We start from the raw sequence: 25981 nt of genomic DNA, 5'->3' as shown, positions 1-25981 counted from the left end.
CAGAAAGTGTGTGCCATTTCTATAATAACAAATCCTCAACTAAAATCCACATACAAGAAAACTAAATGTCTCCTAATAAACAAACACATAAAATCCTTCCCATATTGCTAGAGATTTAGATGGTAGATTAAAGATGGATCTTCAACTTTGTGATTTTCTCTGTCTTGACATCAGTTATCAAGTCAGAGCTGACAAGCACCATAGAAATAAACAAATCCTTGCTGGTCTTATTTCTAATTCCAGTATGATGATACAGCCTTCGCTTTATTCAGTAGTTGTGGTATTTATAAGTGGGGAGTTTCCAGTTGAGTTTTATGAGGACAAATGAATGACTGGTCAGGGCAATATATCAGCGAGAGTTAAGAGGCACAGGGCTTCCATAACAGGAGCCCAATTATTCTACTCCTAGACAAGAGCTTTCTCTTTAGGATGACAAATTTGCATACATTGTACTTTTGGAGCATACCAAACTTCTTATTTGGGTTTATTGTGCAGTTTTCAACCTACTCCATAGTGCCTTCTTGTGGCCTGATATGATGACCCTCATTAGGGAATGCCTCATTTTATGTAAGTAGTGATAAGAGGTGGAGGTGCAGATTCAAAGGCTACTCATTAAGATGCAGTCTGGAGGTAGTACAGTTCCCTGACGGTCCTTGTGGCCATGCTCCCAGGTAATTACTCCCCTACTAGCTGGCCCTTCATGGCGCCAGGATACACGGGAGCAAATCTGAGAGATGACACCAATCAGTATCGACTCAGGAAAACCGTTGTAAAAATAATTACCAATCGTGCCTTTGGCCAAACACTGAATGCAATTACCATATTACAATGATTAAGGTAGTGATCAGAAACTCTCTTTCCACAGAGAAAAGAAACAAAGAGGACAGAGATCATTGCTGGGGTAATTGAGAAATTTTCTTTTCTAAGGAAAGAAATTTTCTTTTCTAAGCACGGAAACTCTTCATAATGGTTACAGTCACCGCTTATACTCAAAAAGTAAAACACTGTAATAGATACAGGCTTTCTTAGCCTGTCACAGTTTCCTGGGACTTCTTTAATACTTGTCTCTTGAACTCCACAAGAAGTTCTGATGTCACTAAATAGGTCAAGTGTGATCATCTCAGCTTGGTCTTTGTACCTGTGACTCCCATCCCTGCTTACTCTGCGCGTGTTTATACTGCTAGCAACTCAGCAGCAAGCCATTCCCCGTGCATTGGAGCACCTCATAAAACTCCTCAAGCAAAGCAATTTTATCTTTCAGCATTATCCTAGGCTTCCTGTGGAGAACAGTGTTGTTGTTGTTTTTTCCACTACAAAGGAGTTTTTAATATATCATGTTCAGTGCTTATGTAGCAATTGAATGCGTGACATGTACCAGCAGATTTTCACCCCCTCCACAGAGTTAAAGAGATCCATGTTTGCTTAAATACATTAACTTTACAAGTTGACACACACATTTGGTGAGAAAGCAGTTTTGTATCCTAATAACATAGGACAGAGGAGACGGAGGGGTGAGAACTTCCCATCCAGGGTGAGAATCAGGAGGACAGAAGTGGACGTGAGTTATGACTTAAAATACGGTGGTCAGAGTTGAACTCACTGATCGAACACATGAAAGAGATTGTGTAACATGATGTACCATTCACACTCCACTTAACCATTTGCATTACATTTAAAGATCTAATCAGTTATTTAGTTAAAAATATTTATGGAGTATTTACTGAATACAAGGGGAACACTTTGTGAAAGACACATTTTAATCTCTGTTTTACATATAAAGACTAGAAAGGTTGGTGAGTTTAAGTAGCTTGTTCAAGATTACACAGCTGGGAAGTGACAATACAAGTATTAGGATCAAGCCCTCTGCTATCGCCAGTACCAGGTTTCTCCTCTGATACTTGGGCACAAATAGGCTATCCCACAAAGTCGTCCTAAGTACAGCTGTTAGAAAAGGACCTGGCAAATAGTAAAAGTTTATTTTGAGTGATTAATAGTTTTGTATCTTATAATTCTGAAGATAATCATGAAAGCCTACTATATAAAAATGTAGTGTTTGTAGAACATGTCTCATGTAACCTTACAACAACCCTTCACAGATGGCAAGTCTCCGATTGTAGGGAGATGTTTGCATACCTTCCCTAAGGTGACCTCCAGCCAGGAAGTGATCAAGCCTGTACTGGAACCCAGACCTGTTTTGAAAGCCTGGGCTTGTGGCAACTGTTCCAGACACCGTTCCTTCTCAGTTAAAAGCGTCCAGTCTAACCAGAGATGAACAAAGTTCCATGTGAGTTTAGATGAGATGACCTTGCTCTGGCGTCCAGAGCAAAGAGAGCAGTCAGCAAGTTTATCTAAGGACCACCTTGCTGCTGTGCTTGGGTCACTGGATACATATCTCATTTCCCTTCAATAATCCACACGAAGTCCTAGACAGACACAGCAATGACCTGGTTATTTAATATAGAATGGTTTCATCTTCATCGCCAGCAGCTGTGAAAATTGGGAACACATGCTGTGGGCTTGTGGCTGGAAGCTGTTTTCTGTCAATGGGATAGATACTAGGTCTTACAAGTAGGAAACAGTGGGTCCCAAATCTCCATGTCCTTCAGCTGGGATGTTTGCAAAATTCAGAGCCGAAAGGGATCACCTTGTGGTTCTCTTACAACTGTTCTCCAAAGTGAAGTTGGGGTCCAAATTGGTGAAATTCCTTCTCAAAATCCTTGCTGGTCTCTGGCAGAACTGAGTCTTGAAGCCACGTCTTTTGTCATGTGTCCCTCGGGCTCTTTTACTCACCAAGTAATGGAAACATACTCATTGCAATTAAAATTTTTTAAGAAATTAAGTGTATGAGGGAAGTCCTTCTTCAATGCCCTCATATCTAGGCTCTTCTCCCTAGAGAAACTACTCTTATCAGATCGGTGTGCTTCCTTTCAGCCTTTTACCATCTTTTGTTTGGGACCCTAACACTTCAGGAAAGATGAATTTGCTTTGTGTCTCTATGCCATGAACTTTAGAGGGGCCAAACCTCCATGAGATGTGTGTGTGTGTGTGGTGTGGTGTGGTGTGGTGTGGTGGAGGGTGCTTGTAATTGTCCATTTCTCCCTATGACATGGTATTTTAATTCTGCAGTGCAGTGATAACAAGATTGTCCCTCACACCTAAGCTCACGTCTTCTAGTGGTTTTATCATGGATATGTATGCCGTTTTTTCATCAGCCTGACAACTTGGTTTATCTTTCAGTGGGGTCAGAATACATTATATTTGTTGAGTTGTTTCTCCACTTTGTCACTAGTCTTTAACTTTGTGTTGGTAACTTATATCCTATAGAAATTTTATATTTTTATGAAACAAGTCCTTCATACTTTACCTTTATTGGACTTATATTAACCAGCATAAAATTATTTTTAAAAAACTGTATTTTCTTTGAGTATATTAATAGTTTTATTATTTGTTTATATTTGGCTGTTTAATTCATCTAGAATTTGTTTTTACATATAATGCAAGATATAAATATATGTGCTTTTCCAAATGGATGACCATTACGTTAGCACAATTTATTGAATAGTGCATTCTTTATCCACTGAATTCAAATTCCATATTTCTACAGACATATGGTTTAGTTTTTGCACTTTCCATTTCATTTCATTGACATAATTTTCCACATTGTTGCAATCATGATAAAGTTTTAAAGTATAACTTGATATCTAAGAAGGCCTGATTCTCATCTTTTTCTATTTCAAATTAGTGTAGGTTATCCTTGTATATTTCCTTCCCCAAATTATTTTAACATCAGTTTTTCAAGTTACATAAATACCTTGTTGAGAGTTGTATTATTCTTGCATTACATTTATACATTTATTTGGAGATAATTAGACCTTTACAATACTATTCTAACAGAGAACATATTTTTTCTCTCCATTTATTCCATTTCTCCAGGTCTCTCAATAAAGTCCAGTACTCTTCTTCATATACCTCTTATACAGTGTGAGACCAAAAAAAAATCAAATTACCCACAGTTATTTTGAACTTTGTGCTGCTACACTGAGCATGACCTATTATTTATTTTTATATGTATAAAATATATATTATGTATATATACATATATACATGTATATAATATATATAATTAATATATATATAATTAACACTGCTCATATATAATTAGCACTGCTCATATATAATTAGCACTGCTCATACAGAGGAAAGCAGTTGGTTTTTCTAGGTTGATCTTCTACCTAGCTTCCTTGTGAAACTCTCTTAAAGAGTTTTCAATTGTTCTATATCATATCACCTGAAAATAATGATGCTTCTTTTGTCCCTTTTCAGTATTTTTACTTATTGTTTATTACATATTTTATTGACTATTCTCTTCAAGACAAAAATGAACCTAATAATGATAGGTGTTTTGGGCTGAATTTTGACTTTAATAGAAATGATACCTCACTATCAGTTAAGAAATTATTTTTCTTCCAATTTCTAATTTGCTACTAAAAAATAAACCAGGTATGGATATTGGGTTCTATTCAATGTTACTTCATATCTATTGTGATGATTACACAAGTTTTCTCATTTTGTCTGATAATTTAATGTATTATATGTTTCATGGTGATAAAATCTCTTTGCTTTTTAGATAAATATCACTTGGTCATGATACAGCATCCATTTGATATATTGTTGGATTAAAGTTATATATATTTTATTTAGAATGTTCACATCGGAGTTCAGAAAGTAGATAGACCCACAGGATTCTTTTTGGTGTGTATTTTTTTCTGTATTTGAGATCAGGATTATGATGCTTACAGAATTGGTTAGGAAACTTTCTCTCATTTTCTATTCTTTGGATCAGTTTCTATAGCATAGATCGTATCATTTCCCCAGAGATCTGAAGGACCAAAGGGAAACTATAGATTTTCCTCCCTTTCCCTTTCTTTCTACACCATTATGTTTAGTATAATGATGAGTAAGAAAGGATATGATTGAATTCTTGGTCATTCTTGTTACTCAGAGTGTAATTTGCTTTCCTTCTGAATTCAAGCAAGTTCTGGTTGGAACAGAGGGCATGGCCTCTGGGACTGTAGTAACCCCCTTTCTTTTGCCCCTTTACCTAGTGTTAAATAGGATGGTTATACTTGCTTTGAGTCTCTCTGAAATCTTACAATCATGAGGCATACAAATACTATAAGCAAATACGGTGGCGAGGGACTATCTCCCCTCCTCCCCATGCTCCCTTGTTCTGTTGGACTTCACTCACAAAACACAACTTCAAATAAAACAACCATGCAGACTTTCTGAGTGGGGAGCCCTGTGTGACTATACAGGTTGTGAACCCATGAAGTTTGCCTTGTTTTTTTGAATTATTAAATTATAGTTGCATACAGTGCTTTATTACTTTTAGGTATACAATTTATTAATTCAACAATTCCATACAATTCTCAGTGCCTGCCACAATAACTGTAGTCACCATCTGTCACCATATAATATTTTACAATATTAATGACTATATTCCTGATACTGTACTTTTCATCTCTACAACTTACTTATTTTATAATTGGAAGTTTGTAACTTTTCATCTCACCTTTCTCCCACCTCCCACCACTCTGGCAACCACTAGCTTAATTTTTTCTCTTTGTTTGCTTGTTGCTTTCTTTTGCTTTGTCAACTCCACATGCAGGTGAAATAAGGTGATGTTTGTTTTTCTCTGAGTTATTTCACTTATATAATACCTTCTAGGTACATACACGTTGTTGCAAATGGCAACATCTCATTCTTTTTATGGCTGAGTAATATTCCGTTCTGTGTGTGTGTGTGTGTACATATACATATATATATGTATATATATATACCACATCTTCTTTATCCACTCATCTACTGATGGACATTTGGATTGCTCCCATACCTTCACTGTTGTAAATAATGGTGCAGTAACATAGAGGTTTCCATTTTCTTTGGGTAAATACTGAGTAGTGGAATTATTGAATCATATGGTATTTCTATTTTTAATTTTTTGAGGAATCTTCATATTCTTTTCTACAATGGCTGTACCAATTTACATTCCCACCAACAGTGCACAAGAGTCCCTTTTTCTCTACGTTCATACTAACACTTTTAATTTCTTGTCCTTTGATACTAGCCATTCTGACTGGTGTGAGGTAATATATCTACTGAATGAGAGAAGATGTTTACAAATAATATTTTTAATAGGGGGTTAATATTCTAATTATATAAAGAACTTATATAACTCAAGACCAAAAAGTTAAATAATGCAATTTAAAAATGGGCAGAGGTTCTGAATTGACATTTTCCCAAAGAATACGTTCAGACAGCCAATAGACACATGAAAAGACACTCAGCATCACTCAGGGAAATGCAAATCAAAACCACAATGAGATGTCACCTCACACCAGTCAAAATGGCCTGTATGGAAATGTGCCTTGTTTTTAACCAAAAAGCTGGTTAGGAACTATTCAAATATTAAATATATTTTGAATATTTAAAATATCCACACATGTTGAATATTTAAAATATTTGAATAGGAAAATGATTAAGTTATTTTTACCTCTGTTATTTACAGATTTTACTTCACATTAGTCATCTATTAATAAATATCCTCCTTTTATTCTCAATTTACTCCTTTTTTGGCTTGATATTTTTGTCTTGATAATTTATAGTCTATTGTATTTTATTGATCACTTATGTTTTTCCATTTTATTTTTTACTTCAGTTTTTCCATGCATGTTTTATATTTTTATTGTTAGTAGCTTAAAATTTTTAACACATGGTTCACATATTTTCCAACAATATGTAGAATTAATCAGCATCTATACTCCTTCCCAATATCCTTAATATACACTTACTTTTTCTCAGACCCCTCACATTCCCTGTTGTAATCATTTGGATCTTTGTTCTAGATTGCTTAATATAACCGTGTATATGGCTGGGTGGCTCTTGACTTCGGCTTAGGTCATGATCTGACAGTTCTGAGATCAAGTTCCACATCAGGCTCTTCACTGAGCATAAAGCCTGCTTGGGATTCTCTCTCTCCCTCTCTATCTGCCCCTCCCCTGCTCACACTTTCTCAAAATAAATAAATAACCATTTAAAAATATATAACCATATTTATATTATGACTTTGTGATTTCTTTTATCAACAATTTTTCTTAGACTATCTGCATTCTTTCTTGGACTCAGAGGGCTTATTTTTGGAGATACAAAGAGTGGTCCAACTTGAGCCATGTTGCATAGGTGTGCTGAATTTATTGAGTTTTTACGACTTTTCATGCTTTCATGCAAATGGCACCTTGCTCCTGCTCAAGTCTTTTGCTCCTCTTTCCCCTAGTCATCCAGTACCTTCTACAATTTCTTTACCTTCATGACTCCTTCCTGAGAGAAGCTCTACCTTTACATTTTGGGAAACATAACTTCCTAAAATATCATGATATGAGTGAACACCACTCTTATTGCAGTTATAGCTCAGCATTTCTTTGTGTGATTGTTAAATGAGTGTTCACATCATTAGATAAATTAAACACAATTGTACATTTTACATATTTCTCCCATTGTCTGTCAAGATCTCTTCCATGTGTTGACTCTCAACAACTATTAAATATATGAATCAACAAATGAATAAAATGATATTCATTTTGGCTGGGTATAACCTTGGCAAATTATTCCAGTGAGGTCCCTTGGATGGTAAAGTATTTGTGTGTCTCTACAAATAATTCCTACATTTGAGTGCTAAGATAGCTGGAGACAAGTCTCTAAGTTCAAACTACTTTTTTTTTTTTTCTAAAACCTTCAAAGGCTTTGACTCATGATCTAGAAAAAAGGGTAGTCAGTGAAATTTTCAGGCTGAAGCTTTTCCTTAAATTTTTTGTCTGTAGGATGCTTTATTTTCCTCTGAAAGTTTTTAGAATTCTCTCGTTACCTTGAAATTCTGATAATTCACGGAGATGCATTCAGGAGGTAACTAATTTTTTATTATGCTTGAAACTCAGTGAGTCTTTTAAGTTTATGTTTATTCTGAGAGAGAGAGAGAGAAAAAACAAGTGGAGGAGGAACAGAAAGAGAGGGAGAGAGAGAATCCCAAGCAGGTTCCACATTGTCACAGTCGAACCCAATGCCACGCTCAATCTTACAAACCTGTGAGATCACGACCTGCACAGAAACTGAGAATTGGACGCTTAACTGACTGAGCCACCCAGATGCCCCAACTCAGTGACACTTTCAAATCTTAAAAGTATGCCTATTATAGGGGTGACTGGGTGGCTCAGTTGGTGAGGTGACCGACTTCAGCTCAGGTCATGGTCTCTTGGTTCATGAGTTTGAGCCCCGTGTGGGGTTCTGTGCTGATAGCTTAGAGCCTGGAGCCTGCTTCGGATTCTGTGTCTCCCTCTGTCTCTGCCCCTCCCCTGCTTGTGTTCCCTCAGAAATGAATAAACATTAAAAAAAATTTTAAAGTATGCCTAATATAGACAATGGACATTTTTCTTCTATAATTTAGTTTGTTAGTATTGCCACTTACTTCATTCTGCTCTTTTTCTAAGGAATCCCTATTATTTAGATATGGATGTGATGGACTGATTCTTCTCTTATACTCTGTGTATCATTTTGCTGCAAATTATAAGAAACTATCATGAAATTGTATTCTATACTATTAGTTTTTAGCCATATGTTCATTTTATTACATTCTACTTTTATAATAAAATATTTAGTTCCCCCCAAAATATACTTTCTTAGTTGTCAACTCTTTAAAGACATAGTATCTTCTCCTTGCTCTCTGAGGATTCTAAATAGAATTTTTAATTTTTTCTTCTGTTCTCTGAAATATTTTTGTTCCAGACAAAAGTATTTTGTTGTTTATCCAAGTCCCTCTCTTTAATGCTCTTATTTATATGAGATGTCTATTAATGTTGTTTTGTTTCCTGTTATATTAATGAATAGCTAAGTATGGGTAGATGGCATAGGCTTAGGCCAGCAGATTTTCAGGTATTTTTCTCCAACAGGATATTGTAGTGCTTAGGCTCTGCCTTACCAGGGTAAGGGGGTAGTAGGTATTGACTGGATGATCTTATTCTAGAATGTGTTGAGATTTAAGTAGTATATAGACTAGGCTGTCCCAACTACACATACACAATACCTGCCTCTTACCTGCAGCCAGATCAAGGAGAGGTTTCTGTTTGCTGGTCTTTTACTGGATATATCACCTTTCTCTTTACAGATTCATCCATCTACCCCCTCACTTATAGCCGACATCTGAATTTACCTCAAAGCCCTGCTCCTTCACCCACTGAAGGAATTATCTCCAGAAAGGCAGTTGATTAGAGAACAGTGGGATTTTTATCATAGGATCAGTGCTTCTGCCTTTGACTTAAGAAAATGGACCACCCCAGCCATATAAATAAGGTCTACGTCTTCTGATAACTGACCCCAAATTCCTTAAATTTCTTTTAATTAATTTACTCTGGGCTTTGAGTTCTACTAAATTATTCTTTATTTTTTTATTTTTTCCTTTGAGCATGTCAAGCTAATGTTGTCTCTACCCTTCTTTAGACTGACCACATCTTCTTTCTGTTACCCAGTATTTTCCCAGTATTTGTTCTGTTCATGACAGTTGTTTTGTTTTCTAACACTGTCAGAGATTTAGTTCATTTGTTCTCTCTCTTTCTCCTTCATTTCCTGGCCATAACATATTAAAAGGTTTTATAAGAGATTGAACAATTAAAAAAAAAAAGGTCTGCCATCTTGATTCACGCTCCTCTATTTCTTTTTCCTTCTAGACTATATTACACTAGGGTGGAATATGTTCTGTAGTCTCTATGACATCAAGCATGATGCCATATTACCTGATGATTTTCAAAAATCCATAGTACTAATAAAAATGATGTGGGTTTAATTTAGTTTTCTTTGAGTTTTATAGAATGCACTGTGCTAAAATGGAATATTTCTAACAAATATGTATTACCAAAAATTGAATTATGAAACAACCTTTATGTTATTAATTAAATGCTTAATTATAGACAAATTGGACACATAACATTGAAGATTTTGATTATAAAGTTTTAGTTTATGTCAAAGTACATTTTTGCTATTATAAACCAAAAAATATAAATTAATAGAACAAATGCAATAAAAATAAACATTAATTGTTCTCATTTGCTTTTTGACTTACACACTCTGAATCTTCACAGGCTTCTGTATGATCTTTGACCTTGACCTTGCAGCTCTACTTGTAAATAGTTCACAGCACATTAAAGGCAATTGGAACAGCCAGCCATTCAAGCAAAGGAATTGTGAATCTTTAATGGTTGGTTAAATATATTCTTTTTGTACTGCTCTCCTACTGATATACAGTCACAGTTTTATTAAAATGAGTCATAATGTAAGCCATAATTCCCAATTAATTTGTGATCTTTATGTACATTTCTTGTAATTGAGAACATGTAGCCCTAGTTAAGTTTCTTGTTATGGAAAAATTTGCCCTGAAAAGACTACATATATGTGAATTTTCATTCAAACTGTACACAAGTTGTGTAAGTTTTGTAAAGTGAGCAAATAGTGACTACCCCAGATTATATTCACTGAACTACATGGAGTCAAAGCAGAATATTCATTTCTTCAGAGCTTTATGGAGAGTTCTTTAATGTATCCTACTAGGAGCAGACTCTATTATAATGCTTCATATATTTTAAAAAATTCTATCTTTGAGATCTTAATAAATGACTGTTAGTATATCTTGTAATTAAACATCGTTTCCCAAAAGTATTCCCAGTGCAAATTCTTCCTTTATGTAGCCATTTTGATTGATCCACACAGAAAGTATTACTAGTACATCTTTTTGTCTGGTAATGGTTTCATTAGCACCATTTCACAATCTTTTACTTTTAATCTGTCAGCCCTTAATGTCAGAGAGGGAAATTGATATTACTGCTGCTATTGAAATATTAGGTTTAGACTAAGTGCGCTATAAAGTGATATGAGAAGTTCAAGGTGGCTCAGTCCTGACAGAATCTACTCATTATTTAATTAGGTTCTGAAAGCTCTTAGCAGAAATTTCTGGCCTTATGTGAAAATTTTTCCTGATCAAAAGGTGCACATCATTGAAAGGCTCAGTTTTAAAAGTGCCTAATAGTACAAATATAATTCTGATATTTTGGAAATTATAGTATCTGACAGGTCATGAGTCTTAAGATAATTTCTTCATCCTCTCTGGTTCTTCTCTGCTATAATTCTACATCTGCATATCTATTTTCCTGATTATTTTTGCCCTGTAAATTTTATAGTGGGATTCACAACTGCTTTTTTTTCTTGTTGAGAGAGAGAGAGCATGCATGTGCGTGAATGGGGGAGGGGCAGAGGAAGAGAGATTGAGAGAGAGAGAATCCCAAGCAGACTCCGGGCCTAGCATGGACCCTGACACGTGGCTCAACCTCACAACTGTGAGATCATGACCTGAGCTAAAATAAAGAGTTGGACACTCAAACGACTGAGCTACTCTGGCACCCCTCATATCTTATTTATAATGTTTTTCTTTAAACCATATTTGCTTTTTGACCTGTGTTTATCTAACTAATGTAAAAGACCCTTTCTTTGAAGTTGACCTAAATTCAGAAAATTTTGCTTTTCTGAGAATATTGCAACATAAACATTTGTTTTCAATGTAGGGAAATCTTAAATTTGATAAATAGAGATTGCCTGGCTAAGGCGCTCTGGCCCCAGTAATGATGACAAGGAAAGAAGTTAGAAGACACAGTCCTCATTTTAATCTGTTTAGACCTTTTAATTTATTTCTTGTTAAAATAGCCAAGCATGATATAAAATAATAGTATATTGTAAATGATCTAAAGAAATTCTAACACTTAGGTAAAGTTAAGCACTTTTATCCTCAGATTTTTACAGCTGTGCATCACAGTTTAATCTTACCAGATGCCTTAAAGCTCTTGAGTAATTGTACCTTTAGTTTACAATTTTAGGGAAGCAGATTTAAATAGCATTTTCAAGTTTTTGAAGCAGTATATCTAAGAGCTTAACTCAGCATAAGATCTGAAGTCTGGTAGATGAACGTCTGAAATCGGTCACTCCTAAATGTGACATAACCTCTCTAGTCACATAACCTCTCTAAGCCTTGGTCTCCTCATGAGTAAAAGAGGCACGATAGTCTCTTACTTTATAAAGTTATTGTGAGATGTAAATCAGATGCTATGTATATGCATTTAGCATGGTGCCTGGCCCATAGTAAGTGTTCAATAAAAGTTTAATATTACTATACTATTGTACTCACTTGGGAAAGTATGAACTAAGACAAACTCTCCTGGTTGCATTACTATGTTTTTCTAAAGTCATTATCTCCTTTAACTAGTGACTACACAGAAAAAGATGGCATACAGTGATGGTGTGAAAGACTTATTTTACTACAATACATCTTGCTTTCTGCATTTGACCATACTTCCAAAATGAAGTATATATTGGCTGGTGTGTCTGTATCTTTGTGTTATACCTTTATTTACTTTTTGAAACAGATCTTTTCTCCCAGGACACAGGAATGGATGAGGAACTTAGTGTAGGACAATAGTAGTATTTTACCCACTCTAGCCACAGTTTCTCAGACAAGGATGAGAGCCCATGGCCCTGTTAAGTAAAATAAAAGTAAATCCCTGAGATTCCTTCAATAGTGTACATTCCTAAATACATAGTGATTTTATAGTTTCTGTTTAATATAAATCTCTCCAGATTTTCTGATCCGTAACACAAAATGTGCATTAAAAATTTAACTTTATGCATTTACCATTAGGTTTTAGAGTTCTCCAATGACAATACAATGAACATGTCACTCAATTTGCTTAAGAAAAGAGATTTTAGGGGGCTCCTGGATGGCTCAGTCAGTTAAGTGTCCGACTTCGGCTCAGGTCATGATCTCATGGTTCATGGGTTCGAGCTCCGCGTTAGGCTCTGTGCTGACTGCCAGCTCAGAGCCTGGAGCCTGTTTCAGATTCTGTATCTCCCTCTCTCTCTGACCCTCCCCTGATCACGCTGTCTCACTCTCTCTCTCTCAGAAATAAATAAAACATTAAAAAAAAAGAAAAAAGAAAAGAGATTTCAGTTACATTTCAAAGTTATATGCATCTAATAAAATATCTAAGCAGATGCATTAAAATGATTTTTCTGATAAGTTAATATTTTATTTGGTCTGAAATACTTATCTAACAGGTGGACCTGGCCACCTATTAGAGGCATTATGGAGTCTGACACCCAAACCCTGTTAAAACTTCCTTTCTGCTCTTCCTCTCTTCTGCTATAATTGGGACTGTGGGACTTATACACACAGCCAATAAAAACTTTACTCAATTTAGGGCATCTGGGTTGAGCATCAGACTCTTGATTTCAGCTCAGGTCATGATCCTAAGGTCATGGGATCGAATCCCAAATCAGGCTGTGTGTGGAGCCTGCTTAAATCTCTCTTTCTCTCTCTCACTCTCTCTCTCTGCCCCTCTCCCCAGCTCTCCCTCTCTCTGTCTAAAATTTTTTTAAAAAGATTCCATTTATTTAATTATGGTACAAAGCAGAAATCAACCTATAACTTACAGACATGAATAATTGAAGACAAGACTACATGTAATAGGATAATATCAATATCTCCAACTTGGCTTGAATAGAGAGTGGAAGTAATAGAAGAATGACTTTTGGAGTTTAAGTTAAGAATACATCATAGAAATTTTTGTTTATGGGGCTGAGAGATTTGGATATGTCACTGAAAACCTTTCATATTCTCTGAGAACAAGTACTATAATAAGAGCTATGTTTCAGTGCTATGTAGCTGGAATTTTAGTATGGATAGTAGGAAGTAGATATTAGAGATGAAAAGATCTCTAGAATGTGACTTCAGTAGATTCAGGAAGAGGTTAGAAGGTGATTACAATAGACTCAATATGAGTTAATGAGGCTTATAACTGTGGGGAGAAGACTAGAATGAGGGAATGCCTGGGATTATCAAAGTTTGCGTGGCAGGATTAGGTGGCTGTTACATAAGCAGGGAATCAACAGGGGGTAGAAATAGAAATAATGAAGAAGACTCTAAGACTGCAAACTTGGCTGATTACAAAGATTGTGCTGCTTTTATAAAAAAGAAAAATAGAAAACATAGGAGGAGGAACTGGTTTACAGGGAAAAGAATAATGAGTTCATTTTTTGGCATATGGTATTTGAAGTTTAGGAAGTGTCCAAAAAACAGCAAACTCATGGTGCTAGAATTTCATGAATGATCAAGTAGGTGCTAGATATATTGATTATATAGATATACTATGTGTATATATGTGTGTGATATGATGTGTGTATATAATAAATGCATATTATATATACTGTGTCTATATATAATATATGTACATGTGGGTAGGTGAGTGTGAGTATGTGTGTGTGTGTATAGATAGAGAAAGGGGTATTTTGTGGGAACATTACTATGTATAGTGTATTGGGATGTGACATTAGAAGACTATAAACCTCATTATTGCAAATAATGGTTAATTCATATAATTGGGAAAAACAGACTAGAGATGATAACTGTTTTCTAAAATCTTATGGGCTATTAGTTGAAAGAGAAATAAGATGACAATCTGGCAGGACTGGAAGAGATTGTATTGTATTTTTTTAATGTTTATTTATTTATTTTTGAGAGAGAAAGAGAGCATGAGCAGGGGAGGGGCAGAGAGAGAGGGAGAAAGAGAGAATCCCAAGCAGGTGCCATGCTGTCAGCAAAGAGCCTGATGTGGGGCTTGAACCCATGAACTATGAGATCAGGACCTGAGCCGAAATCAAGAGTCAGGCAGTTAACCAGCTGAGCCACCCAGACACCCCAGGAGATTGTTTTTTAATACAGAAACTAAGATCCTGCAATTCAAACCCAATAACATCCAGTTGTTAAGGATAATATTTTCACTTATATAAATGTCAAAACGTACCATCTACCGAGGGCTAGACATCAGACTAAATAGACTTGTATGAAACAGTGGCTGCTATAACAAATCACCACATCCTTTGTGGTTTAAAACAATGGAAACTTACTGTCTCACAGTTCTAGAGGCCTGAAGTCCAAAATCACTTTGCCTGGGCTGAAATCAAGGTATCAGCGGGAACACTCTGCCTCACACACATTCTAGGGGAAGATGGGTCGCTTGTCTCTTCCAGTTTCTGGTGGCTGCTGTCATTCCTCGATTTAATACCACATCATTTCAATCTCTGACTCGATGGTCACACTGCTGCCCCTTCCTCTATGTATATGAAACATCCTTCCAATCCCCCTTGTAAGAATACCTGTGACTGACTTAAGATCTAATTGGATAATCCAGAATAATTTCACCATCTCAATATCCTTAGTCACATCTGTAGAGACTTTGTCATCCAAAGTAACATTTACAGGTTTCTGGTATTTGAACCTGATACATTTTCTGGGGCTGCTTCTTAGCCTACTCGAAGGCTATTCCTCACACATATCTTGACTTAGAGCAACTCTAGGAGGGAGGCATTATCTTTTTAAAATATGTTTTTTAAGTTTATTTGTGTATTTTGAGAGAGAGAGAAGGGAGGAGCAGAGAAAGTGGGAGAAAGAGAGAATTCCAGGCAAGCTCTGCACTGTTAGCACGGAATCCAAGGCAGGGCTAGAACTCACAACCGTGAAATCATGACCTGAGCCAAAACCAAGAGCCAGAGGGTGAACCGAGGGAGCAACCCAGGCACCCCAAGGCACCCTATTTTTAATCCCTTAAGCAGGATACGAAAATGATCTTGAACACGCCCATACCTACATATAACTAGTAGGCGTCAGAACTTCACTTGAAACACAGTTTTGCTATTTCCAAAGGTGGAGCTTTCTTTTTTCCTTTTTTTTTCTTTTACTGTTACACAACTTCACATTAAACTCTGCTCTGAGCATATATGCTTCCATTTTCCTTTCACTGTATTGATTCTGCCTAAGCCGCCTCCGTCATAGGCACACTTTTATGAATCTCAAAGTGAGAAGAGGTGGCACTCACATTCAATAGTATGGGCAGCTACAAAATGTTACATCTCGCTGACCATTGTTAGAAGTACTTGAAAGTCCTTACTGGCAGGCAGGCACTCAAAATCTGAAGAGATCTGACAAATAAAAATGCCCTCAACTATGACTTTCTGACTGCAATTGCTGCTGCTTCTGGAATCCGAGTATTACTCTATTTTTTTTTTTCTTTTTGCCCCATCACAACCTCTTCTTTCCCTGTTGTCATCGAGAGTTTTTTCTCAAGCCTGGGGCAGCTGTTTAGTATTTATAACAGGCAATGATAATTTACAGCCAGCATGCTTTTATGTTCACGTAAATGTGTTATACACAGCACATCGTAAGTGTACCCCCCGCCTATATTTACAGAGTGCATTTCTTTCCCCTCCCAGGGCCATCGGATGTGTTGCAGATAACAACCTCTCATTAATCCTTGCCAAGCACCTTGGAGGTGTTATGATCCACAATTTATGGATGTGAAATAAGCAAGAGTAGGCTTGTGTTCACAAATGTGAGAAACAGATAAATTTATCAAAGAACGTGACTGTGAAACGGGAGGTCATTAGAAGGTCACCACCTAGGCAGGTGGAAAAACACTCTGACGATATCAATTAATAAGGATTGGCAGATTTGGAAGTGGGAACCCGGAAATAAGCAGGTTCTTAATGCCAGGGTCCAAAATAAGCCTGAGCATCTTACTGGAGGTTTTCTTGGGTGGGGAGAGGGAGTTTAAGGGGGGTTCATTTATTTATTTAAACCCAAAAACAACGTATGTGTCACAGAATCCTAGCTCCCATGAGTGAAATGTGGAGGGAAGTTTCAAATGCAGATCTCATACAAGGTGTCTGTAACCATTCTGCATGTGATCGGGCTTCCAAAGGGCAAGTGAATATTTAGATGCAAGAATCCAGTACAATCGCATAAGTGATGTAGAATTCTTCTGCAGAGCAAAGGAGATAGATTTTCCTCATTATTTATGGTTCCCAAATTATTTCTTTTAAATAACCTGAAAGGAATAATATAGGAACCTTCCCAAAGGAAGATTTTGAGTAACTAGAGGGACTGTAAGGTCCTTCTTATAACTCACTGCCAAAGGCTTATCTTCGCCTTTGTTTTTTGCTCATTTTTGTTACACCTGGTAAGCTTAGTTATATTTGGTTTATCATTTTTAGTTTAAAGAAAACAAAACAAAAAAAAGTTCTTGGGGGTACAATTCCCTATGTGCTTAGACATTCTTTTGTAGGTAATACTAATTTCAGTTAATTCAATTCAACAAAGAGTTACTAAATCGATATAAGCCCCGGAATGGGAGTGGTGCTTCAGGAAATGCAAAGATATAAAGAAAGAATTTCTGTTACATAGTGACTAATGTAGTTTGTGTGTGGGGGTGGGGGGGTGTCTCTGTGTGTGTCTGTCTGTTTGAGATAGATTCAAACAAACTGCTCTGGGTTATTAAGAGAGTAAGAAATTATATCCAAATGTGAGAATGGAAGGTTTTATGCCTCAAACATCATTTGGAGTAAGCTCTGAAGGGTATGGAGCAAGAAAGAATACAGTCCAGTCAAAGGGGGAAGGAAAACCCACGTGAATTAAGCAAGGCACAGGAAGTGTATTCTGGCTGCTCTATGGCGATCACTACAAGATCAGCAGGGATAATCATTTGGGTCACACTGAGGACACTCCTCAATGTCAGACTGTGGTATTCAAGTTTCATTTTGTCTGCAGAATAAACTACTTAGAAGGTTTTGTACAAATGAGATACTTGATGAAATTAGATTTCAGGAATATTTGTTCAGAAATGGTGCAAAAATAGTTTGAAGTGGGACCAAAGTGACATCAGAGAACTAGTTAAGAGACACAGTAAGAAGTGATGAGAAACTTACAAGACCTGAAGTAATGGGAAATAAAAAATGAATGCACTGAGCAGCCAGAGGTGACCTGGGGTATCATCTACAGAAATAACTAATAGGAAGACACAGATGTAGAAAATGGAAGGAAGGCAATTAAGACCACTTTTGAAAACCTCCTCAAGTATATGTTCAATTAAACATATATTTTCTCCCACATTTTTTCCCAATGCTTCATTACATTTGCTTATTCACTTTATTAGTACATTTGGTGCCACGATTAAACAAATCAGCCCCTGAACTGAGTGTTACAAGGAAACAGAAGACACAGTCCCTGCCCTCATGGAAACTGTAACCATTTTGAGGAAGAGAGGACACCAGCTGTGTGGCTTTGGGACAGATATTTGTATGGGGTTGATGGGAGATTTCTTAACACTCGATGCTCATCATGGTGAATACTTAGGAAACTAAAAGGTAGTGAATGCTCAATTCGTAACAAATGATATAGTAAGCAATAGGTACTGTAGAAATTCAGAGAAGTGAAGAACATTTTATTAATTTGCTTAAGCAATTACTCTGATTGAGGCTTCATAATAGGCTAGAAAGGCAATTTCTACCTTCAGGTTATTGACAATTTAGGAATGGGAGACACACTGTAAATAAATCATTACAGTAAAAACTTAACAGGTGCAGGATGGATCAGAACAATGGACTAGTGACTTACCACGTCAGGATGTAAAAAGAAATTCCACAGTATGTTTATCTCTTCAAATTGCACTTCTTTTATTTTCTAATTAGTCCCCTTCATTCATAAAAATGGCTAAGTAATGACAGTAGAGACTAGGGAAAAAATAAAGAAGTGAGTTTAATTTTTCTTATGTAAAAACTAATTTTTATTTTTTTAAATAGCCCTTTACTCTAAGATGAACCCATCTCCTGTGTGAACTCTAAGTTTCAATGAAGTGTGAGAATTTAACTGATGAATTAAAAATAATTCCCACTCCTTAGTTCACTCCAGTCACAATTCAATGCTGCTGCCTCCTCCCTGTCCTAGACAAACTTCACTTACAGCTGCATTACTGTCACCTTAAGCCTGACCTACGTGTGTGTGTATGTGTGTGTGTGTGTGTTCCTTCCTCTTGTAACTAACATGATTCCTGGTACACAGTAGGTGTTCAAAAAATGTTTTAGCAAATCAAAATGGAGCCTTTTCCCCTTTGATTCAACTGCTTAATACTTAGAGACACGTGGTGCTAATATTTAAGATGGATTGGTTCATTCTGTTCAAGTACCACATAACCATTCACACACCATTGGATTTAGTACTATTAAAGGGTAATTTCCCTTCTGGGAATTGTGCCTGTTGCAGACATATTTTACATATTCGGTCTTTTTTTATCATCACGTGGCAGGTAAAGAGATTAAAATTAAAAGTTTTTTCAAGTGTGCAGCTGTACACATTGACTGCCTTTGGAAATGCCTGTGTATTCCAAGAAAAAATATGGAATCCCTCTTACTGAACATGTCTATGCCCAAAATGACCCAGAAGTCACTTGTCTTTTTTAAAGATGAAAATATTAACATTTAAATTCTGTACTACACTAGCCACCCAAATGACTTAGACAAGCTGTAACATCCACTCTTTTGTATCAGTGCAATAAAACTCAATGGAATTAATCGAGAGCCCTGTTTTATCCAATGTTACAATTTTGGCCCATTGTGATACTTTCAATTTGTTTTATTTTGTTTAATGTGGTGTTTTTACTACTTCCTTTAATTCACATACCTTAATAACTTAAAAGAGAGCTTTTGTGTTTTATTTTCTCAAATAAATTACTTCTCTCACATGAAAATTTAATACTTCATAGCCTCTCAAATCTATTGTGGCGAACTTCACAGCAGATTGCTTCGACATACATTTTCTCCTTTCTGATGATAGCCCTGTGACTACATATTACTATTCTTACCTCTTTTTTACCAGACAAAAATCTGAGGCCTGGAGGGGCTGCAAGACACCGGAACCTCATGTTTTCGTAGGTAGCCTATGTAGAGCCAGAGTTCAAGTGGAAGTATTTGAGTTCTTCTGTTAGCCCTGTCAATATTCAGATAAACAAATAGACCATGCTATGGCCAAATAGCACGGATGGTTTTGCTGAGTCATAGTCATTAACATTTTGGACATTTATACATGCCAGGCCCCTCCTAAGTGCTTTATATGTGTTAGCTCATTTAATCCTTGCTACAACTCTGAGCAATTTAAACATAAGGAACCAGAGGCCCAAAGAAACTCACCCAAGGAAAACACACCTACTAAGTTGTTGAACTAGGATGTGAGCCCCACCAGTCTGCCTTACACATTATTCTCATTACTGTGTTTCCATTACAGGAACAGTTAATCAAACAAACAAACAAACAAACACTGAGCATGTCTTCTAAACTATACTTCCTATCAGTAAACTTAGAGAAATTATCCTTGAACCCTTTACTGCTGTGAAGTGCTTTAGTGGAAATTGAATTTGTTTCCACATTTTAACAGGTAACTTTTATTAATAATAACTCTTTAATGTTATATTTTAAAATCTGATTAGAATTTTATTGCCTGGAAAATCCCTTCCTATTCATTATATAATTAAGAAATACTGAACTTTATAGCATAAAGGAACTTAGGGGCCAACCCCAACATTTTAACCAACAAAAATCGAACTTTAGAGAGGTTACATGATGAGTATAAAATACTTTCTTAGAGTGGCTTAGCCAAGCTCAAACCCAATCCTTCCAAGGCCATTCCCACATTGAAAAAAAAATGTGAATATAATAAATGAAGATAATGTGTGTGTGTACATGTGTGTGTGTGTTGTACACTAACTGTTCCTTAAAAAAGTAATAATTGAAAGATAATAATTGTGGAGAGGCATGCATGACCTAGTTAGCTGGCTTGCAAGTCTCGTAGGTAAGGCTCTCATTCTCCCTGAAATGTGATCAACACCTAGATGAAAATCCATAGTCTATTTAATGTCAAATAGCCAGATGAAAAGTTTTAATTCTCTAAATACTTTATGGAAAGTTTCTAGGTATACATATGTATTGTATACTTTTAAATAATTAACTCCTTTTGGGGCACCTGGGTGGCTCAGTCCATTGAGCATCCGACTTCTGCTCAGGTCATGATCTCACAGTTCGTGGGTTCGAGCCCCGCGTTGGACTCTGTGCTGACAGCTAGCTCAGAGCCTGGAGCCTATTTCGGATTCTGTGTCTCCCTCTCATTCTGACCCTCCCCTGCTCATGCTCTCTCTCTCTCTCTCTCTCTCTCAGAAATAAATAAAACATTAAAAAAAATTTTTTAAAAAGTCTTCCTGGGTGTTCTGCCTTATACAAGAGCAAGTAATTTGCAGCATACATATGTTGTTTCTATTGTATTGTGGTCTTTCTGTATGCGTGTGTTGTGTGTGTGTGTGTGTGTGTGTGTGTGTGTGTGTGTGTGTGTGTTGGAAAGACAGGGAGGAAGTTTATTTCCATGAATAAACTGTAATGCCATTAAGCATAATAATTGTTTATAATTTATTTAGCTAATACATGGACTTTATATAGCTTTGTACCCTTCCTAGCATATGTCTTTAAGCATCTTTCTTCCAGTGAATCAAAATGGAATGAATCATTTGCTCTGGTGGTACCTACTACCCTTTTTCTGTACTGTTTTCCACTCTGATGTTATTACTTTTCTGCTGGGGTATCTTTATCAAATGGTCTATTCCCCTGCCTCTTAACAGAAAATTATTTCTAATCTTTCAATTATCCTTAGATATAAATTGGTTTTCCCAGGTATTTGCAGTTAATCCTTTAGTCATTATTGGGAATGAAATCATGGATTCTTCTGTAGGGATTTCTGGTTAAAGTAATGAAGGAGATTGACCGAAAGGGTAAAGAGCATTTATTTATATCCTATTTTAGAGTGGCCTGGTGGACATCATGCTAGCTTGAGGTCACACTCACCCATAAAGATAATTATATAAATAGATGCCGCACCTCCCCCACCACTCAGAGCTCCACATAACCCCACATATACAAACCCTTCAGCTAACTCAAAATCTCCAGCGATGGCCCAGAACATCTGCACATTAGAAAGAAAAATCACAATGATATACTCTCATTGTTGAGATTTATTGTACTAGACTCTTTTGCATGGTATTTCAGTTAATCTCAAAATAACCCTAGGAGGAAAGTACTACTATCCCATTTTACAGATAAGAAAATTGAGGCTTAGCAGAGCTATGCATCTTGCTCAAGGCCACAGGACTATTTGCCAGAGAACTAGAATTTGATTCCAGGTCACTAGGACTTTAAACTCATTTCCTTTTCAATATTATTACCGGTAAAATCTGATGTTACTAAAACACTGATCCTATTAGTAACACTGGAGAATATGGTTAGTGCCAGTGTGGGGATAAGAGTCAGAGTTCCAGAAGAAAGAGAAGGGATATCCAATCGGGTAATTTTAGAAAAGTTAAATATTGACAGTTTACAACAGAGTGATGATACCCTCATGCCAGTTACAGTGGACATGGCTAACACTTGTTGACCTGAAGATGTGAGCCTCTGTTTAATAGAATATGGAAAGAGGGATAGCAGAGGGAGGGAAGGGGTAAGTGGAAAGAGCTGCCAGACAGACCCTATGCCACTTAGTCCAAGGATGCAGACCAGGCCACAGAAATCTTTGAGGGTGGGTCTTGCCAGTCTTTGTCACTGGCTGAATCCAACTGAGCGCCAGAGGCCAAATGCACCTGAGGACATAGTTTGTGGCCATCAGCTACTAAGAACAGGGCAATGTTCACAATGAACCTGAATAAGGCAGCAAGGAGTGCTACAAGTGTATCTCCTTGGTCTCCATCCCTCAGATCCACTCCCATTATCTCTTAGCATAAAAGAAAATGGCAGAGCCTTAAAAAACAAAAACAACAACAACAACAACCCTGCTTCTTTTTGTGTTCTTTTATCCATGGTTGCAATGTTCTTAGAATGTATTAGGGTGCTTTCTTAGGAAGCATTTATAAGTATCAGCATTTCTTGGACTTTTACTGTATTGCAGACAAAGGAAGTATGAAATATTAGTTAAGAACTTCCCACAAAGAGGTACATATTCTTTCAGGGTTTCTGTCTGTTTTTGGTTATGTCAATTGTGATACAGTTTACCTACCAAAAGACACCCATATTAGTCATACAATTCTATCAGCTTTCACAAATGCCTGCACTCCTATAACACTACAGACAAGGTATAGAATATTTCCATCATTTCAAACAGTTCTTAAGTATTTTTTAATCTTTAATCCTACCCAACTCAAACTTCCCCCACTCAAATATTCAGTTTCCTCTTTTGTTTCTTCTGATTTTAAATAGGAAAATTGGCAATGAATGACAACCAATAGCATGTTGCATATAGTAGATGCTTTTATGAAGAGTATTTTTTTTTGCAAAAGTTGGTTTGTTTCCTCACTTTTCTGAGTAGTATGAAGTGTTCATATTGCTTATTAACTCATTTAATTATAGTAGACTGAGGAAAGGTTCATAATCTTGGCTACCGGTTGAAATCACCTGGATCTATTAAATGGCCCAATAGCCATTAAACTAGCTGGCATCTCATTAAACTAGGATGTCTGGGGTTGAGACCAAGGCATCAATAATCTAAGTTTTCCAGGTAATTCCATATGCGGCCCAGGTTGAGACCCCATGAATTAGACCAATTGTTCTCAACTCTGACTGCACAATAGAATCTTCTGGGCAGTTTTGCTTAAAAATACTGATGCCTTTCCCCACTCCCCATCCTGATTTATATAATGTGTTTACAAAAGTTGACTACAAGAGAAAAATAAGGTTTGAATAACTTATTTTTCAATGGTTGGGCTTTAGTTAATCAAGGTTTTATTATAGTTCTGGGTATCTGGTAGTGTTCAATAAATGTTAAATGGAAGTCCTAATCTCACAGCACAGTCAAAAAGAATAAAATATGCTTCCTCTTGGAAATAAACCGTTTGTGTATTTGAAATAATTATCTTGGCAAACTGTCACTTTCTGAAAATTGTCCTCCTAGGTAATTTACCTCAAATGGTAATTCTTGTATTTTAAGAAAATACTATATTTCCACTATATTTTTCACCATTATAATAGGCACCTATATATCTTACATCACTTTCATAATGCTCTTCAAGGAAAAACAAGAAACAAGATTAAGAGATTGAGGACATGATTTAAACCAGTCTCCCACTTGGAAACATAATGCTGTTGCACCTCTGGGCTTCACGAATATGGCTACTTTGTAAAAAAAGAGCAAGGATACTTTCTGCTTTTAGAGTGGCAAAATATATACACAAAAGACTCCTAGCCCAATAACTAGAACCAAACCGAAATGAACTAAGTTTCTAATGAAACAGTTGTGGGATTAACAAAATATTTAAATATCACGTCTGGTTCGATTTCAGGATCTAGTAACTAAAATAACAAAAAAGCTTTTTAGAGTAAAAGTTATTGATGATCTAGTCTGGCAGAAATGCTCATTTAAGAAAACCTCCCACACTTGATTGTATAAGTAATTAACCAGATTGCTGCATGCTTCAAGATGCATTAGTAGAGTTAGGTGCTGTTTTCAACCCCTCAAATATAAAGGAATACAACATGGAACATTATTTAAGATAAATATCGTTTGTTTAAAATTTTAAAAATATAAAGCTTATTTAACCTTCTCACTTCTTATTTAATTGTTCTACTTGTTTTTGTTGTTTTTTTTTCTTCCTTCTCATTTCAGGACCACCTCAGAAGATAGTGTCACCTAAACAAGAACATGAAGATAGGAAACATGACAAAGTCACAGATAAAGGGAGTGAAAGCGGGACTTCCTGTAATGAGCTCTCCACTTCCAGCTGTGACAGCCACTCAGAGGCGAGCACTCCCCAGGACAACCCACCCAGTGCCCAGCAGGCGACAGCTCACCAACCCAACACCTTAACATTGGATCGCCCTTCCAAAAAAGCACCCGTGCAATGGATGCCCCCGCCCGACAAACGCAGAAACAGTGAACTCTTTCAGACACTCATCAGCAAGTCCCGGGAGACAAACCTATCCAAAAAGAAAGTCTGTGAGAAGCTAAGTGTGGAAGAAGAAATGAAAAAGTGTATTCAGGATTTTAAAAAAATCCACATTCCAGATTATTTTCCAGAGCGCAAACGCCAGTGGCAATCTGAACTCTTGCAGAAGTACGGGTTATAGTAATCATCACATTCCTGCAGTATTTCAATGGCATTCGATGTTTACTACGGTGTCACCATCTGACTATATCCTAACAATGGTCAGTGTTATTCTTGCTGCTCTTCCTTTTTGTGAACAGTGGATGTGGGACAGTATTTTCTTTCATTCTTTTTTGTTGTTGTTGTTTTTAGAAATATGATTTTGAAAAAAGAAAACAATACATAAATGTTTAATCAAAATGGCATATCTGATTCAAACCATTTTGCAAGATTGAAAGTAAAATGTGCATGATCAAGAAGATTAGAATCTTGATTTTTGAACTGTGGTCAACTGGATATGTTTGTCATTTTGTAACTCACTGAAAATAAATCATCATATCACTCCAACTAAAATGACAATATGGATGAAGCAACATCAAGTAAAATGTTAGATGATGGTTTTGGGACCCAAATCCAAAACTATTTAAATGTTAATGCAATAAAACAAGTATTATTTTTGCATGAACACAATGTTACAAATAAATCACATGACATAGGGAAGATCTGTTTGTTGCTTGGAAAGAAATAAAATTACAAAAAAAAATAAAGCAAAAAAATGTTTCAGGCAAAGCCTATAAATGTAAACTGTCTAAGAGATTGATTTTATTTGTCTGGATCTGTGACTTTTTTGTGTATGTGTATGGTGTTCTCTATGTTAAGATGGTGTAAATATGCCTTATGCTGTTGTGTTATGGCAATGACATTCATCTATTAATGCTAGTCATTATTTCTGTGAAATGAATCCTTACATCAGGCTGTGAAAATTGGTATAATAATGCTCTGAAAGATCCTATTATCATGTTAATCAAAATAACTGAGGGAAATGGTAAAAAGCTTTATGTATT

The 25981-nt window shown here is 36.3% G+C and overlaps 1 protein-coding gene across 1 annotated transcript; it reads left to right on the top strand.

Annotated features, from left to right (window-relative positions):
- Positions 1-828: 828 nt before the first annotated feature.
- Positions 829-25272, top strand: LOC120226836 (BTB/POZ domain-containing protein KCTD8-like). The gene is made up of 2 exons (XM_039225005.1): positions 829-901; positions 24659-25272. The coding sequence occupies exons 1-2, from the start codon at positions 829-831 to the stop codon at positions 25117-25119; spliced, it is 534 nt and encodes a 177-aa protein (XP_039080936.1). The 3' UTR covers positions 25120-25272.
- Positions 25273-25981: the final 709 nt, after the last annotated feature.

This window comes from Hyaena hyaena, unplaced genomic scaffold (assembly GCF_003009895.1).
Source record: "Hyaena hyaena isolate Hyena2069 unplaced genomic scaffold, ASM300989v1 scaffold_1846, whole genome shotgun sequence".
In the NCBI taxonomy this organism is placed as follows: Eukaryota; Metazoa; Chordata; class Mammalia; order Carnivora; family Hyaenidae; genus Hyaena; species Hyaena hyaena.
The sequence above is the reverse complement of the archived record's forward strand: the minus strand, read 5'-3'. Positions and strand labels throughout refer to the sequence as shown.